Here is an 18383-nt window from a genome sequence, read left to right on the forward strand (position 1 = left end):
CTAAATAGGTATTATACCTATGTTAGGAGATAGCGCGCCTCGTTCCGGGTGCCGTGTTCCGAAATGGATTTCGTAGTAGTGCAAGTTTGGTGCAAGCCCCACATGACGGAGGGGTATGCGTCAGGCATTTCCTGTGTACAAAAAAAAGACCTATATTTCGGATCCATATTTCATCACTGACAATATGCACTATTCAAAGACTGTTCTTCAAGCATTGAGGAATTTTGGACAGAGACATCTCGAAGGTTCCCGAAGGCTGCCTGAGTTAGATTTGTCGGCTAGCTAGCTTTTTTCGAAATTGGACTTACTTAGCTGGATTGTGTGTTAGAGATTTCTTATGAGATATTATATGTACATAATATAACCATCATAAGGAAGCTCAGATTCATGCTGCGGGCAATGGGGAGAGCCTAAAGGTTGGAACGCCATTTCGGCGGCCGTGTTTCCTGCCATATATACCATAGATACCTGCAAGCCAAGAGTGAATAGGCATCTTCCAGGTAAGCGTGCTCCAACTTGGACCTCATCATTGCTTTCTTTAAAGCATGATTGTCGTCAAGCGCAAGCGCAAAGATTCAGGCGGCGCAAACCCGTAGCATGTGGAAGACCCTATTAAAGACCTATGTTCACTGTGGACGTCTGTCGGTTGATGTTGATGATTATGTCTTTAGTGCAAGTAGTTCAGTAGTTTCAGAGTTTATCGATAACAAACAAACAAACCTTTCCTCTTCATAATATATGTACTTAGTAGCGCAAACTTGGAAAAAATCTCGTGGAAACTCTTTGATTTTCCGAGATAAATGTCATTTTACCTGGCAGCCCTAATCAATTTTATCACTGATAATAATAACTAATTCATAACCGTTAAAACTAAGAGTCAAAATCTCGTTTTTCTAGTCGAGTTCCGTAGGCTCTTTGAACCCACCGCATTATTATCCCAAGAAAACCTACCATTAGATGTAGGAATAATGGAAAGAGGTCACAACCCTCAGCAATAAAGAATACGATGCGGAGAGAGATGTCACTCTCAAGGTCTTTAAATGTATCCATGCAAAAAACCACGTCGACTGGTTGCTCCGTTGCAGCGTGATTGAATATTAAACCAACAAACACACTTTCGCATTTGAAATATGGCCAGTGATTATAAGAAACAGTTTAAATCTCTCTCTGCTCTCCGAGAGACGTTAGGCAAAGTGAACACGAATTATGACACTTCTGTGTTCTTATACAAGCTTAGGTCTCTTAATTTTGTCAATTAATGTCAAATTTCTTTCTCAGATCAAAACCTAGTAAGTGGTTTAAATTCAAGAGAAGTTTAGGCCGTAGTCTTCAACAAGAAACTCGGCGGTTGCTCTTTTCAAAGATTTGATATACAATATTAAATTGCTTAAAACGCACATAACTGAAAAGTTAGTAGTGCGTGATTCCAGGATCGAACCCCCGACCTTCGATTAGGAGGCGGACGTTCTAACCACTAGGCTATGACAGTTTTTAAATTAAAGGGGTTTAAATATTTTAGTGTGAAGACTGGCCTACACATTTATTCATTAGATGTGCATCACTTTCTTTTTTAGCGTTCCGTACCTCAAAATGAAAAACGGAGCTCTTAAAGGATCACTTCGTTGTCTGTCCATTTGTCCGTCCGTCCGTCAAGAAAACCTATACAGTACTTCCCGTTGATCTAGAATCACGAAATTTGTTCTCGGATTTATTCCTTTACTTGGGCTATGAGAGTTGAGACCTATCTACCTGCCCATAATTCTAGGTTAACGGGAAATACCCTATCGGTTTTCTTGACAGACACGACAGACGGACAGACGGACAGAAAGACAGACAACAAAGTGATCCTATAAGGGTCCCGTGTTTCCTTTTGAGATATGGAACCTTAAAAACATTATGTAAGTATGCAAAGTATTTCCCTTGCAAGCCATATTTAACAGTTGACATGTAGAGGTCATTGACTTTTCCTATCTTACTTTTAAGTTTTAATGCATCATTAAGTATTTACTGTTTTGACATGGTATTTAGATAATGGGTGATATTTATTTTATTTTATCTAATTCCTTTGAAAAACTTAGTAAGGCGCATTAATGTATAAAAAACCTAGCCAGTTCATAGACTTACTATGTTTTAAAATGGTCAAAGCGACTTACTAGCTTTTAATTTTACTTTAATGTGGGTGTCCTTACAATACAACGGGACATACTATGAAAGTTAGGCTTATGACATAAAACGATTTTCGGAAAAATGACATTTACTTTGTTTTGATATGGGGCGGTCGATATAATTAGGTACTAGGGTAAAGGCTCAAGTAAATGAACAGATTGGACGTTTTTACATGTATTAAGAGCTGGAATAAAAAACCGGCTAATATACCTTTTTTAAATATTTTCTTACAAATTCTTACACTTTTTTCAATTTCAATTTCAAAACCGTGTTCCGTTCAAACCGTTCAAAAGTGCGTGTGCGTGCGTCCATGTGTGTGTGTGAGTGTGTGTGAGTATATACTTGTCTGTATGTTTGTACGAGTGTTTGTTAGTGTGGTATTGCGTTGTATAACCACATGAGTAGCGAACAGAGTCAAAGCTTCATACAAGCGCGCTACGATAGGTACACTACTACAAGCTTGAGGCGCGTGTGTGCGTGAGCACAGGCGCTACGTCGCGTACGGAGAGAAATCGGTTTATATCGGCTCGGCCTGTGCTCAAGCTCAGGGGCTGCAGTACACGTCGCGCGTCGTGTTTTCATTTAATTTAATGTTAATGATAATAATTTAAATAGTGTTTAAAATCTATTTTCTTGAACTGTCATAGATTTTGTTCAAAATCAATATCTGAGGATCCCTAGGATCACAAAACAGGATATTGTTACCAAATTTAAAAAAATCGACGCCATTTTGAAATTCTTTGTTAATTGACCGATTTCGTTCAAAATCGATATTTAGAGCTCCCTGGGATCACAAAATAAGAAACTGTTACCAAAATTTAAAAAAGTCGACGCCATTTTGAAATTCTTTGTAAATTGACCGATTTCGTTCAAAATCGATATTTAGAGCTCCCTGGGATCACGAAATAAGAAACTGTTACCAAAATTTAAAAAAGTCGACGCCATTTTGAAATTCTTTGTTAATTGACCGATTTCGTTCAAAATCGATATTTAGAGCTCCCTGGGATCACGAAATAAGAAACTGTTACCAAAATTTAAAAAAGTCGACGCCATTTTGAAATTCTTTGTAAATTGACCGATTTCGTTCAAAATCGATATTTAGAGCTCCCTGGGATCACGAAATAAGAAACTGTTACCAAAATTTAAAAAAGTCGACGCCATTTTGAAATTCTTTGTTAATTGACCGATTTTGTTCAAAATCGATATTTAGAGCTCCCTGGGATCACGAAATAAGAAACTGTTACCAAAATTTAAAAAAGTCGACGCCATTTTGAAATTCTTTGTTAATTGACCGATTTCGTTCAAAATCGATATTTAGAGCTCCCTGCGATCACAAAATAAGAAACTGTTACCAAAATTTAAAAAAGTCGACGCCATTTTGAAATTCTTTGTTAATTGACCGATTTCGTTCAAAATCGATATTTAGAGCTCCCTGGGATCACAAAATAAGAAACTGTTATCAAAATTTAAAAAAGTCGACGCCATTTTGAAATTCTTTGTTAATTGACCGATTTCGTTCAAAATCGATATTTAGAGCTCCCTGGGATCACGAAATAAGAAACTGTTACCAAAATTTAAAAAAGTCGACGCCATTTTGAAATTCTTTGTTAATTGACCGATTTCGTTCAAAATCGATATTTAGAGCTCCCTGGGATCACGAAATAAGAAACTGTTACCAAAATTTAAAAAAGTCGACGCCATTTTGAAATTCTTTGTTAATTGACCGATTTCGTTCAAAATCGATATTTAGAGCTCCCTGGGATCACGAAATAAGAAACTGTTACCAAAATTTAAAAAAGTCGACGCCATTTTGAAATTCTTTGTTAATTGACCGATTTCGTTCAAAATCGATATTTAGAGCTCCCTGCGATCACAAAATAAGAAACTGTTACCAAAATTTAAAAAAGTCGACGCCATTTTGAAATTCTTTGTTAATTGACCGATTTCGTTCAAAATCGATATTTAGAGCTCCCTGGGATCACAAAATAAGAAACTGTTATCAAAATTTAAAAAAGTCGACGCCATTTTGAAATTCTTTGTTAATTGACCGATTTCGTTCAAAATCGATATTTAGAGCTCCCTGCGATCACAAAATAAGAAACTGTTACCAAAATTTAAAAAAGTCGACGCCATTTTGAAATTCTTTGTTAATTGACCGATTTCGTTCAAAATCGATATTTAGAGCTCCCTGGGATCACAAAATAAGAAACTGTTACCAAAATTTAAAAAAGTCGACGCCATTTTGAAATTCTTTGTTAATTGACCGATTTTGTTCAAAATCGATATTTAGAGCTCCCTGGGATCACAAAATAGGAACCTGTAACCAAAATTTAAAAAAGTTGGCACCATTTATAATTCTTTCTAAATTGACTGATTTCGTTCAAAATCGATATTTAGATCTATCGATCGATATTTAAAGATCGATATTTAAACTAGGCAATCACAACAAAAACAAACTTTACCATCTTGTTGAACAAATAACTATTGTTAATTAAATTGTATCCTCCAGTGCCAGCCCTACCAAAATAGTTATAAATTTTGCTCGCTTCTTAGAAGCTTTGCCTCTGTTTGCTACTCTATGGTATAACACCATGTTAGTAAATCTTAGTATATTTTTAACCGACTTTAAAAAAAGGAAGAGGTTCTGAATTCGTTGGTATCTTTTTTTTTATGTATGTTCCCCGATTACTCAAAGACGCCTGGACCGATTTGGATTTTTTTTTTGTTTGATAGGGTATACTTTGCAAGTGGTCCCATATAAATTTGGTAAAGATCTGATGAATATCTTTGAAGATGGAGAACAGAACTCCTCAATGGATAAGAGCAAATTCAATTTTTTTTTTAATGTATGTTCACCGATTGCTCAAAGACGCCTGGACCGATCTGGATTTTTTTTTTTTTTGAAAAGCTAGGTATACTTTGCAGGTGGTCCCATATAAATTTGATGAAGTTCTGATGAATATCTTCTGAGATGGAGAACAGAACTCCTCAATGGATAAGAGCAAATTGCTCGCGATCAGTGTAATTGCTTAGTAAACAGTAGGGTTTTAGCTGGGCATGGCATATTATTATAGTACAGTGGGGCCACTAAAAATTTTGAAATAAAAAATTTTCAAAATAAAAATAAAACCGACTTCAAAAACCACAATAACTTAAATTATTTTTTACTTTTTAGTGTTTGTGATTTTGAAGTCGGTTTTATTTTTCTTTTGAATTTTTTTTATATTTATTCTGGTATTCTGCTTTCTTGGATATGGATCCCTCTTGGGTATCCCCATTTCTCTCTGTCTTTGGTACTATCAAGCTAATTTTCTCTCGCGATTTGCACAATAGCATTAGACCAACGCGTCTTCGGTCTACCTACCTGTCTTTCTTTCATCTGTAAAAATCGATACAATATGACCATTTGCATTTCAGTTTTAGGGCATGTCTCAAGGTGTCTGTAGGCTTTGTCTTTTTTCTTATGTCTTCAATTCTCACTTTGAATATTTTTTGCTTAATTTATGCACCTTGCCATCGCCCTTTAGCAAGTCACTATTTCTTTTTATATTCTTTGTCTGGACCCATGTTTGGCTGGCATAGGTAAGGCATGGCAGGATGCATGTATCTATAACGGATCTTTTAAGATGTACTGGGTAAGCTCCTTTCATTCTTTCCTTTTGTGCCCAGTAAAACAAGCATACTCGGGCTACTTTGAGAACCCATTAGCAGCTAACAGCAAGGCCTGGACTCAAATTTTTATATGTGGAAGCTGTATTTCCTCGTTGCGTTTATGAGCAAATAAGAATAGTTAACTACTTTTACTAAAAAAAAATTTTATAATTTGGCGCAAACCATCTTAACACCATGATGATTATTATTTCTGCATTGTGAATATTACCAGAAGAAACAGCAAAAAAAATTGTTCCAAGCGGCTCTATTGTAACTTGCAGTCTTCTAAAACAGGTTTTATTTATTATTATTATGTAAAATAGTTTTTGATTTATCGCGCAAAATGTAGAAAAAAATATACAATAAGTCAAAAACTGAAAATCTGACATTTTTTTTTAAATTCCAAGGCGAAAATATACTTAAGAATTTATTAATAGGAATCGAGAGTTTATGCACTAGATAGAGTTCGTTCATTCACTGAAATTCCCAGTTCATTTACTGGCAATAAAATAATTTATAATAATTAATACCACGCATTTTTTTGCGTTTTTGATATTTAAATAATTTAAGAGTGTATACCTACTGTGTATAGACACAGATAAAAAAATATATAAAAATTATATATAGAACGATTCTCATATATCTTAATTTTAGGTCAAAGTCAGGGTAGTCCTTATTCGTTCATGTACTGGATCTTTTACCCTCCTACGTCAAAATACTAAAAGTCCGCGTAAATTTCGCAGATTGAAATGTCTGCTTGATTAATTGTCAATAGAGGGTCATGACATGTCAAAATTGCTAGTTTGAAGGGGAAATCGTCAATGTCATTCGCATAGGTTTTCCTCTTAAATAGGATTGTTCAAATGTTTAGTTCCAATTTCCATATTTTCTGTATAGGAGGTAATTTAAATAATAATTTGGCCGCTTTTGCAACAAATCGTGTTAGTTTTTAGTTTCTATGTATTTTTTTTTTGTATGCAATACAAGATCCCATTCATCTATTTATCTATAAAGGTACATATATGTTGATGAAGGTAAGACGTTCTTTTTGATTGTGAAGAAGCTGTGTTATACGAAGACTGCAGTAAAGATATCATTCCAGTCAGTTCTAGAGACATCGATAGAATATACGTTTATTGGGTCAGTAGGTATTTATTAAACATCTTTTCTTTATAGATGCCCAGATTTTAAATATATTTGTGTAAGATAAAACGTAATTATCTAGCTACCTACTATTTGTACATTCGTATGGCCGCTTAGAATAACCACCAGTATGGCCAATTTCAGACCGATATGCAAACCGTAACTCTCGAATATGGATTGGAATAACTATAATAAGTCAAGGCGCCGTCGAGTCATCGTCCTGTTCATTATGTTAGCGCGATGCCAATTCCCATACAATGGTAGACGGCGGCCACGGTGGGGCGGGTGACGTCATTCCAGGCTAGCCTTGGAATTGAGGTCGGTGCTCGAAATGGCGGCGGTGAAAATGTTGTCTCAAGCGTCTAATTCAGGCGAACAACAATTCAATTGCGTTTTAGGGACTCTTTTTTTACCATCTATGTTTACTGTACATTTACTGTACAAGTACACACTTAGTAATTCTTTGATAGCTATATGTATATTAGGTACGTACTGCAATTTAGATTTCTTAATATTTTGTGACGGTGGAAACGACTGAATAGGTACACAGGTCGAAAATGCATAACTACTTCGAAACACATCGTTGAAATTGGCGAGATAATGCTGCAAAATGATTGAGAGATTAAAATCTTACCTTGATACTGTCGTAGCAAGCGGTGACCCTTCCATTCTGTACTTCAACGGTGGCCGGGGGGTGAGCAAACTTGCACTCGGTGTCGGGCCGCGAGCACTTATTCCTTTGGAATTCGCGGCACACTTCGAGTTGGAGCCAACGTGAGTCTTTGCCGTTCAGGAGGCTATTCATGTTCACCATGGTTGCCATCGTTGTACAGAGTTCGGGGTTAGGAAGAGCGCGCGCTATTACGCTGAGCGAGTGCGGCGCATATGCAGAGGGGAGCGAGCGCGCGGCGCGCTCCGGACTTGCACTTCTCACTTGCTCACTTGCTCACGAGCTGCGGACGTTGCGGCCACTCGGCGCTCGCGCACCCGTCACTACACACACTTCTCCACACGCGTAGGAACACGAACTCCGCGGCGTTATGCGCGCGGTTCGACCGATTAATTATCTAAATATTAATCTTACAATTATTATGTTAGAATTAAAGACACCGACGTTGCAAGCTTATTTAGGCAAGTATTAAATTATTATTATCACACGCGTTCGTATCGATGTTGACGGTTGATTTAGTAGAGGGCGAGAGGTGCTTGGTGCGCGAGCATTGCGGAGGCGGCGGCCGGTGCGGGTCTGGGCGGGCGACGGTAGGGCGCGAAAAAAGCAGTTAGCGGCTCGGCGGTCAGCGAGCAAGCCGGTGCGGTGCGGGGCTCAACTCTGCGAACAACAAAACACACTGGTTACTCTCCGGGTGCCAGCGGTGCCCCGGAGCCAAGCTCAAGCGGCTGCCGGGTTAGCAAGCGCGCGCGGAGGCCGTCCGTAGGCTCGCGCTACCACTCCTTCATAGCATAGCAGAGAACAAGTGACGTTTCAGACAAATTGTTGCACCAGAATAACATTCATTTGTAATAATAATTGTATTCTTCAGCAGATACATAACATACATCCTTTGAAAATAAATGTACACCTTGGTGTTATGACATTTCGATTAACGTTTAATTTGATGCTTCGTACAAGTTGAAGACTAGACGGATAACAGATAAACGTATGTCTATTTTGGGCACAGAATAAAAAGTATATAAAATAAATAAATAAAAAATTCAAAAGAAAAATAAAACCGACTTCAAAAACCACAAACACTAAAAAGTAAAAAATAACTTTTATTTAGCTGCACGTGTAATGTACCTAGGTATGAAGTCGAGCGAGCATATTAAAACAAAATTAGAAATCCAAGAGTGAAGCTCGCCCGACTTCACACCTAGGTACATTACACGTGTAGCTAAATAAAAGTTATTTTTTACTTTTTAGTGTTTGTGGTTTTTGAAGTCGGTTTTATTTTTCTTTTGAAATTTTTTTATTTCACAATTTTTAGTGGCCCCACTGTACTATAATATGCTATGCCCAGTTAAAACCCTACTGTTCACTAAGCTATTACACTGATCGCGAGCAATTTGCTCCTATCTATTGAGGAGTTCTGTTCTCCATCTCCGAAGATATTCATCAGATCTTCACCAAATATATATGGGACCACCTGCACAGTATACCCTTTCAAACAAAAAAAAAATCCAAATCGGTCTTTGAGTAATCGGGGAACATACATAAAAAAAAACCCGACGAATTGAGAACCTTCTCCTTTTTTCACTTTTCACGGCCCAACAGTTAACCGATTCTGACGAAATTTGGTACAGGGTCAGCTTATATCCCGGGCTACTTTTTTATCCCGGAAAATAAACAGTTCCCATGGGATCTCAAAAAACCTAAATCCACGCAGACGAAGTCGCGGGCATCCTCTAGTATGACATAAAGAGAGAAAATGTTTAGTAATAAAAAAAAGTTGAAAAAACTATAACCCGACTACGAAAAAAATAAGACAACTTGAACCCGACTTGGTACAAGTAAAATAAACTAAAAAGAAAGAAACAAGATTGTGCTTAGTGCTATCATCGTCTTGATTGAGATTCAACACAAAGGCCGTGGTCGTGCGTTGTCGACAGCTTATTTCTTATCCTTGATTGACGGAATTCCCAGTGATTTTATTTGTCTACCAAATTAGAATATTTTCTTTTTGCTGTCGACAACGCGCGACCACGGCCTTTGTGTTGAATCTCAATCAAGACGATGATAGCACTAAGCACAATCTTGTTTCTTTCTTTTTAGTTTATTTTACTTGTACCAAGTCGGGTTCAAGTTGTCTTATTTTTTCCGTAGTCGGGTTATAGTTTTTCCAACTTTTTTTTATTTGAAACTTTTCCGTTTTAATAAGTCTATGATGCGACGATTAACTGAGGTCTCGCAAATAGCCAATAGGTGGCGCTGCTGTATGAAAAATAATAAAATTATAATAAAATGGGATTTCTGTCGCTTGATATATTTTAATGATAACTATATACTATATATTTAAATAATAAAAAGAATAATCAATTAATAGGGTGCAAGAACTGTATTCAACTACGTACTATATGAGAAATTCTGTGAGCTATGCGTTGTAAGCAGCTAGTGGCGCCATCTGTTATGTCTAATCGAAATGAATTTAATTATAGTAAAATGGGGTTTCTGTCGCTTGGTATATTTTAATACTAACTAAATTTATATTTATGAACTCAGAATTTTTTTCTCTTTCGTTGGACATCCCACTCGACACAATAGCAATAAAAAAAAATTTGAGACCCTCACTTTTTTTGATGTAACTTCCGTCAGGCCGATTTTTTTCGTATAAAGTATAGCCTATGTCACCCGGGCCATTACAAAGAATCGATTGACACCTCATTCATCAAAATCCGCCCAGTAGTTTAGGCGCTACGGTGGAACACACAAAATCTGGATACAAACATACATACATATTTACATACATACATACATACATACATAGACTGCTAAAATCATAACCCTTCCTTTCGGCTTTGCCGTAGTCAGGTAAAAATACAAAATAGGAAGGTACCTACGCAGTCATACATATACGATTACGTAATTTACAAATTATAACGTCATTGTTGTTGTTTACTTCAGACTACCAGTCCACTGTACAGTGCGTCCGGCTGGATAAACTAGTAACAGACCCCTTAGTACAAACATGCACATATCGACAAGGCAGATAGTTTTCTAAAACGCTAGAATAAAATCTAAACTTCGTATTAAGCGGTTTAAAGCCGAATCACACCAAGCACTTACACGTGACACGCGCGTAATGACGCGCGTGAATCCATAGACTTAACTGCACGCATTACGTCTACGCGAATGTTCACGCCACGCAAGCGGTATGCCATGTCTCATACAGTTCGATACATTACAACGCAATGGTACCTACGCGCTACGTCTACGATTACGCGACGCATACGCGGCTTGTGTGGCCGGCGCTTTAATCCATATCTAAATATTTTACAAAGTTTTTGCTTGGGGCGTAAAGTATGGACGTATTGAGTATGGAAGAACTAAAACCATAAAATATGGGAGTTTGGATCCATTTTACTTTGACGTTATAATATAACGGTGCTCGAAATCTATCAACGTCATCGAGCTGTGCTACTCGTACTGAGCCTACTCTGTTCTGTTTTAGGACGGGCGGTGGCAGGTGGGAAGTATACGCACGAGATTATAACGTGAATTTTAGACAGGTGTCGTTACCAATAATAACACTAGCCGGACGCGCATGTAAATACTGCTCCACTGGCTATCAGCGACGTTATTACTTGCAGCCAAAAATTAATGGCCGCATAAAATATAAACGGGACGCTTAAAACCGAGGCTGTGGCTTTTATCAAACATTATAATCCCTGTTCACGTTAGCCAATGTACCGATAGATCTGGCCAATGCTGATAGCCATCATGTAGGCTTTGGGCACTTTAGTATTGTATAAGAGTTGGCCCATACGTTGACGCGTGAGCTGCTAAGTCGGTTTGTCAACACAGATCAAAAGTGTGTTGGCGGAACCACAGCCATTGCGTCCACAGCTTGCCACGCAATGCATCAAGGTCTCACAATCTTTCACATCCTTTTTTAAGTCATTTTATAACGGTGTCCCAACTCCCAATACACATGATAGTACTTTTATTTATTACTGTGGATAAATAAATAAAGCATAGCAGCCGATACTAACACATTGTCAATTAATTATTTTTGATGCGCTCTTTAACTTCTATAGACTGTACATTGGCTTGCTACTGCAGTGACATTGCATTGATACAAACTGAACGACCTCACGAGTCACAACGCGACGAATGAATTGTGGAATGATTACAAATACCTGGGCCAACACCAGCGCCAGCGCCAGTGCCAGCGGATCTCTTGGCACATTATTGGTCAACGTGAAGAGGAGGCATTGTGAAACGTTACACGCGGGGCGACTTCAGGCCAACGAGTGGTAGAGGTGGAAAAATTCTTTGTGTGGGCGCCGTGAGTAGGAACGTGACTGTCTGGGGCCGGTTACAGGGAAAAACTTGTGAAACCAAATCCTATCGTAATGTGCTATTTAAAGCATAACCCAGTTGAAAATAGCCCGGTGTGCGGGAACGCAGCGACGCGCTCTTCAGGCATAATATTCAAATTTTATTTTTGACACGGGTGCATTGTGGCATTCTTTACGTAACCAACACGTTTCCGATTTACGAAATAACTTTTCACTCATTTATTATGACGCACTAAGTTTGCACACGGAGCGAAAGCCATATTTTATCCTACACGCAACACTTTGTTGTTTAGTTTTTTTTTCTCCTTTATTTATTAAGGGCTTTTATACCTAAGAAAAAATAAAAAAACCAATAAAAAGAAAAGCAAGTTATACTTGTTGTATAGTTATTATTGATGATCTGTATAATGATTAACTGAGCTAGTTAAAGCCTGACTAAATAAAAAACCTCGCCATATTTCGGAAAAACAATGGAAGTAATTTATATGGTATTAGATGATACCTACTCGCAACTTCATCTGCGTGGACTTGATTTAGATTTTTCAAAAGTCCCGTGGGAACTCTTCGAATTTCCGGAATAAAAAGTTGTCTACATCTTTTTCTGAGATGCAAGCAAGTAGATGACTCCTGCGACTTCGCCTACGTGGATTAAGGTTTTATAAAAATCACTTTGGCACTGTTTAATTTTATTATCTCTGTACCAAACATCGTCAAAATCTACAAACACAGTTTCCCATTTATAATAATACGTATTATGGATACGTATACGTATGGATAAATATACTATGTATACGTATATGGATAGATATAGATAACTATAACAATCGTTAACGAAAAAACGCAAAAAAGAAATGGCCAAAAAATAAAAAAATATTTAATTAAGTATCATCAAAATCTAGCCACCCACCAAAAATGAATTTATTAACTCAATTCGGAACGAATTTTCGATTCAGAATTTAGTTTAACACACCACCCCATCGCATAGCATTTCACGAATGCAACCGTTTTATATAAGCTTCAACAACTAGGCCGCTCTAATCTAACAAGTCAATTAAAAAAGTAGATTAACTTTATAATAGCCCTGCGCTTATTATAAGCCTGTGCACCAAAAGCTGAACCTTGTTAGTTCTTTGTTTAGTGCACAACGACCTAAAATTACGGGAAAGTAAACTTTATGAAATTTAAATAAAATTCCACAATATAAGAGGTACACTGATAAACCTAATAATGTCAATAGCTATCTTAGTTATTATATAATTATTCAGTTTACCATTTCCATGCATCTCGGGTGCTTTTATGGTCAATTACTTATTAAATTTTTAAGTCATTAAGTAAATATCAATAATTATTATAATCGAATTTTTTTCAGCACGCCGAATTAGACGATTCCATTTACATAATTGACCGAACTGTGTTTGATAGCAATACATGGTATGTCGACAGAAGCAAGAATGTTTTCAACAAATCCCAAAGAATACACATTCCTAGACTTAGTTAGCTACATACATTACAACTACAAGTGTAAATTAAAAATTTTCAACACCCCCGACAAATCATTTTCAAATAAATAATTATGTATATCTAGGCAACGTCCGTCTTGACAGCTTGATATTTGTCAATTGACATAATATTATGAACCTAACGGTTATGTAACCTTCTTTTCTACAAGAAAACTAGAAAAGAGCTGATAACTCTTAAACGGCTGAACCAATTTTTTTGGATTATAGCTAAGAACACTCTCGATCAAGCCACCTTTCAAACAAAAAAAACTAAATTAAAATCGGTTCATTCGTTTAGGCGCTACGATGCCACAGACAGATACACAAATACACAGACACACAGATACACAGATACACACGTCAAACTTATAACACCCCTCTTTTTGGGTCGGGGGTTAAAAAGAATTTATGGGAACTCATCAAAAAGATCTCCAAAATATTACGTAAGTTAAGCCGCAGATGAATACTAGTCCTAAGAAGAACCTATTACAACTTCCACAGTTTGTTGTTGGCGCATCTTGCCACTATAGACAGACGGCAAAACTTTTAGCTGATGTCAAGAATTGCAACTTTTGTGGTGATTAATGAGTGCATCTTACGATCCTTCAGAGAGAATAAGGAAAAGTTACCTAATAACGTCGCCTTATTGTCTACTCAGATAACTCCAAGTTTATTTAAAGAAACACAACTAAACCGTAGAAACGCTACTTACAAACCAATATAATTAGCTATATATGTACTACTAGAGGACGCCCGCGACTTCGTCCGCGTGGATTTAGATTTTAATAGATCCCGTGGAAACTGTTTGATTTTTCGGGATAAAAAGTTGCCTATTTCGATTACAGGGATGCAAGCTACCTCGGTACCAAATTTCATACAAATCGGTTAAGCGGATCTCGTGATTTTCCGGGATAAAAAGTAGCCTATGTCCGTTCCCAGGATATAAGTTAACTCCATACCCAATTTCGTCAGAGTCGGTTCAACTGTTGGGCCGTGAAAACGTAGCAGACAGACAGACAGACACACTTTCGCATTTATAATATTAGTATGGAAGTATGGATATGGATTTTCGCCAAGAGAAACGGCGTGCAATCGTTAGTAATAAAATAATGTGGGTTAGTTATAGGTATGTTATAGTCCAATGCCGAGATATCATCACGATCGGCCTAGGGCCTAGGCAATCCTCAGGAATTTCGAGAGCGCTTAATCCAAAGCCAAACTTTCGGCTTATGCCGGGCGAGATCGATATAATGAATCAACTATTTGTACCTAGCCTAAATAGCTTTTTCCCGCGACTTTGTTCGCCTAATTTAGAGACTCAGGGATAATATAGCCATCTATCAATTTTCGGAATCGGTTCATTAGTTCCGGAGACTACTTATACTACATCCAAAATTTACCTCTAATATGTATTACTTCAGACAAAACATTAGCAACAAAGAAAAAATAGGAAGTATTTATTATAAATAAATGGGAATAAAATAAATACTTACCTACTTAGTTACCAAAACTGTAACTTTTGGCAACTGATAAAATAAAACTTTTTCTATTCCAGGTTAACGTAAAATGATTCTAAAGATACTTTACCTATATTTCGTTTGAAGTTTTAAAGTAAGGAAGCAGCGCAGTTCAGAGCAAGAAAACGTGAAGATTTTGTATAGATATCTCTAAACTCACGTATGCCTTATTCAGCATCTCTATACGCTGGCATTTAAAAGGAAGGAAACGAATCGGATCGGAAATGTAATCCTTCCTTGAGCACACATAACTAAACGTACTCAAAGCAAATGGACATCGTTTTATTTCGAGCATTAAACAAGCAACTGAGAATGGCGGCGTCAAAGGATCGGCTTCTGATTCTTTTCACGGTGTCCAATCGTGACCGAATAAACTACATTCATACGAACTAGATGGCGCTGATTTAAATTACAACAAGCTATTAAACAGGTGTGCAATGAAGCGTATATCAACTTGAAATTTATCTAATAAATGTCTTCGCCTATACCACGAGTTTTATTCATGGATCTTCGAGACCGGATGTCAGTGAAGTTGCGACGACAGTTGCGCCCCCTGGTGGAAGTACCAAACAAGTGATGTTTAAGTGTGTGTGTTTGTGAGTACCAGTGCGTGGAAAACTGTAAGTACATTAACTCGTAATAACATCTAACCAAAAGTGAACCTTAAGATAGTGGAATAATTAACTTTAAAAAATGCATGGAGTCATGGACTTGTAAAATTTTAAGATATAATTGGTTGAGACGGGGAATCCATGCCCGAATTTGGCTAAGTGTTTTATGTTCAAACACTTAGAATAATCTTGATCAACCTTTAAAATAGAACATGGTCTGAACTTTAACAAAATTTTGAAGAAATTTACCTTGAACTAACTTGTTGTTAAATTAAATAATACACAACTTGAAATAGTTTTGGTGTACATAGAAAATGGATTCATTAGTAAGAGTACAGGAGAATATTTACAAAAAAATTACCAAAGGATTCGTAAACTTTAAAAAATCTCCGAAGGAGAGAGTGACAGAAAGTTATATAGAAACAAGATTGGAAAGCCTAGAGAAAGAATGGTCAACATTTTATGATACTAATCAGAGAATTATGGCTGATTTTGATGGAAAGATTGTTGAAACCTCTGAATATTACTTAAAGGATGTTTATAACTTGACCGAAGAATTATATATGGATTACAAGACAGAATTAAAGGAACGTCTCTCAAAATTCAGAACCACATCAGACGCTAAGAACTTAAGTTCGAATTCATCATGCGATGTTAATCAACGAGGTGTACAGCTACCTAAAATCACTATACCAACGTTCTCCGGCGAATATTCTGAGTGGACTACCTTCCGGGATCTCTTTGTAGCACTTATACATAACAATGAATCGCTTCAAAATGTGCAGAAACTTCACTATCTCAAGAGCTATCTAACGGGTGAAGCTGAACAGCTACTTCGGCATCTAGCGATTACGAACGAAAACTACGCGACATGTTGGAATACTTTAGAACGTAGATATAACAATAAGAGATTCATAACCAACTGTATTTTCAAACGATTTTTTGGCCAAAGAAACATTACTGTTGAATCATCGAAGGCTATAAAGGAACTTTTGGATACAACTAACGAATGTATAAATGCTTTAGTAAACGTAGGCGTTAATGTGGAGAACTGGGACATCATAGTCATTTATATCTTGTCATTAAAACTAGATTCCGAATCCCGTAAACAATGGGAAGCAAAAATTTGTAATTTTACAGACGACTTGCCTACGTTAAAACAGTTTTTAGAATTTTTAGAACTTAGATTTCGGTCACTTGAATTTTTAGGTACTAAAGTAGTAAAAGGCTCTCAGTCACACCATGTAGCTACCAATTTTGATGATAGCCAATCGATTTCTTGTGTTTATTGTTCTGGCACCGATCATAAGTTAGGTAATTGTAATGAGTTTTCCAAGGAAGATCTAACAACACGTCGTAATTTTGTTCAAAATTCCCGTTTGTGTTTTAACTGTTTGGGGAAGAATCATCTAGTATCCTCATGCCGACTACCCACTAGGTGCAGACATTGCAAGGGAAAACATCACTCACAAATTCACGGTTCTAACTTGTCAACCCAAAGTCCAGGTGTTAACAGTCAATCGGTGGATAATAATAACATTGGTACGAACAGCACCACAGAACAAGGGGATACAGCAATAGAAAATATTACCACTTGCTGTTCTAGTAAAAGGGGTCAGGTTTTGTTAGCAACAGCATTATTGAAGGCTGAAACAAACACTGGATCTTCTATGACACTGAGGGCCTTGGTTGACCAAGGATCACAAGCATCGTTTATAACGGAGTCTGCAGTCAGACTTTTGGGCCTAAAGAAAGTCAAAGCCAACAGTGTCATAACTGGAGTAGGCAACGCATCACTTGATTCTAAGTATGTGGTTTACCTAAAGTTACAATCTCTTCAGGACCCAACCTATAACATTCGTGTTAAGGCACATGTTCTCAACAAGCTAACATCATTCATACCTGAGAAAAAATTTGTAGCTGACCTGTGGCCAACGTTACCAAAATTGAAGCTTGCTGATCCAGACTTTAATATACCAAGCAAAATTGATACTTTGCTTGGCGCTGATGTCTATTGTCAGATTTTGGTAGATGGTTTGGTTCGTGGACCTCCAGGGACACCAATCGCTCAGAATACGAAGCTCGGCTGGATTTTGTCTGGAAAGGTAAGTGAAGAAAGTGAAACAAGGGATGAATTAAATTGCTATACAACTGTAATAATTGCCATGCATGCGCAAAATAACGATGAAGAGTTCAATCTCAAGAAATTTTGGGAACTTGAATCTGACAACTTTAGTCTTAATAAGAAACATCGCACGATTGAAGAACAACGATGTGAAGATCTATTTCAAGAAACAACTACCAGAGACTCCGAGGGTCGATACATTGTCCAGTTACCTTTTAAAGAAGAGAATCCAAGCTGCATGTATGGTAATTCACGAGAGATAGCGATCACGAGATTTCTCATGCTAGAGAAACGTTTATTGAAGTCACCAAATTTACAAACTCAATATTCTGATGTAATTGCAGAGTATTTAACCCTTGGTCACATGGAGGTGATACCTCCAGAGCAGATCGATAAATCGGGAAGTGTTTACTTACCCCATCACGCAGTAATCAGAGCCGATAAAACTACAAGTAAAGTGAGAGTAGTGTTTGACGCATCTTGTCGGGATAACAATGGAGCATCCCTTAACAATGACCTCATGGTAGGTCCTACTTTGCAGGCTGAGCTTCGTCATATCATCATGAAGTGGAGGATGCATCCCATATGCATGGTGGCCGATATTGTTAAAATGTACCGCCAGATTAGGGTGGCAGATGAGGCTACCGATTTTCAA

The 18383-nt window shown here is 37.3% G+C and overlaps 1 protein-coding gene across 11 annotated transcripts in view; it reads right to left on the reverse strand.

Annotated features, from left to right (window-relative positions):
* LOC123867741 (protein muscleblind) overlaps positions 1–18383 on the reverse strand; it is a 208901-nt gene that overhangs the window by 88134 nt on the left and 102384 nt on the right. For all 11 annotated transcript variants that reach the window (XR_006796507.1, XM_045910059.1, XM_045910017.1 and 8 more), the window contains one exon: positions 7595–8290. Coding sequence is in view for 10 of the 11 variants with exons in the window: in XM_045910059.1 (XP_045766015.1) it covers positions 7595–7783 (189 nt within the window). In the remaining variant the exon portion in view is untranslated. The remainder of the gene's footprint in view (positions 1–7594; positions 8291–18383) is intronic.

The sequence above is a fragment of the Maniola jurtina genome, chromosome 1 (genome assembly GCF_905333055.1).
Source record: "Maniola jurtina chromosome 1, ilManJurt1.1, whole genome shotgun sequence".
Classification (NCBI taxonomy): Eukaryota; Metazoa; Arthropoda; class Insecta; order Lepidoptera; family Nymphalidae; genus Maniola; species Maniola jurtina.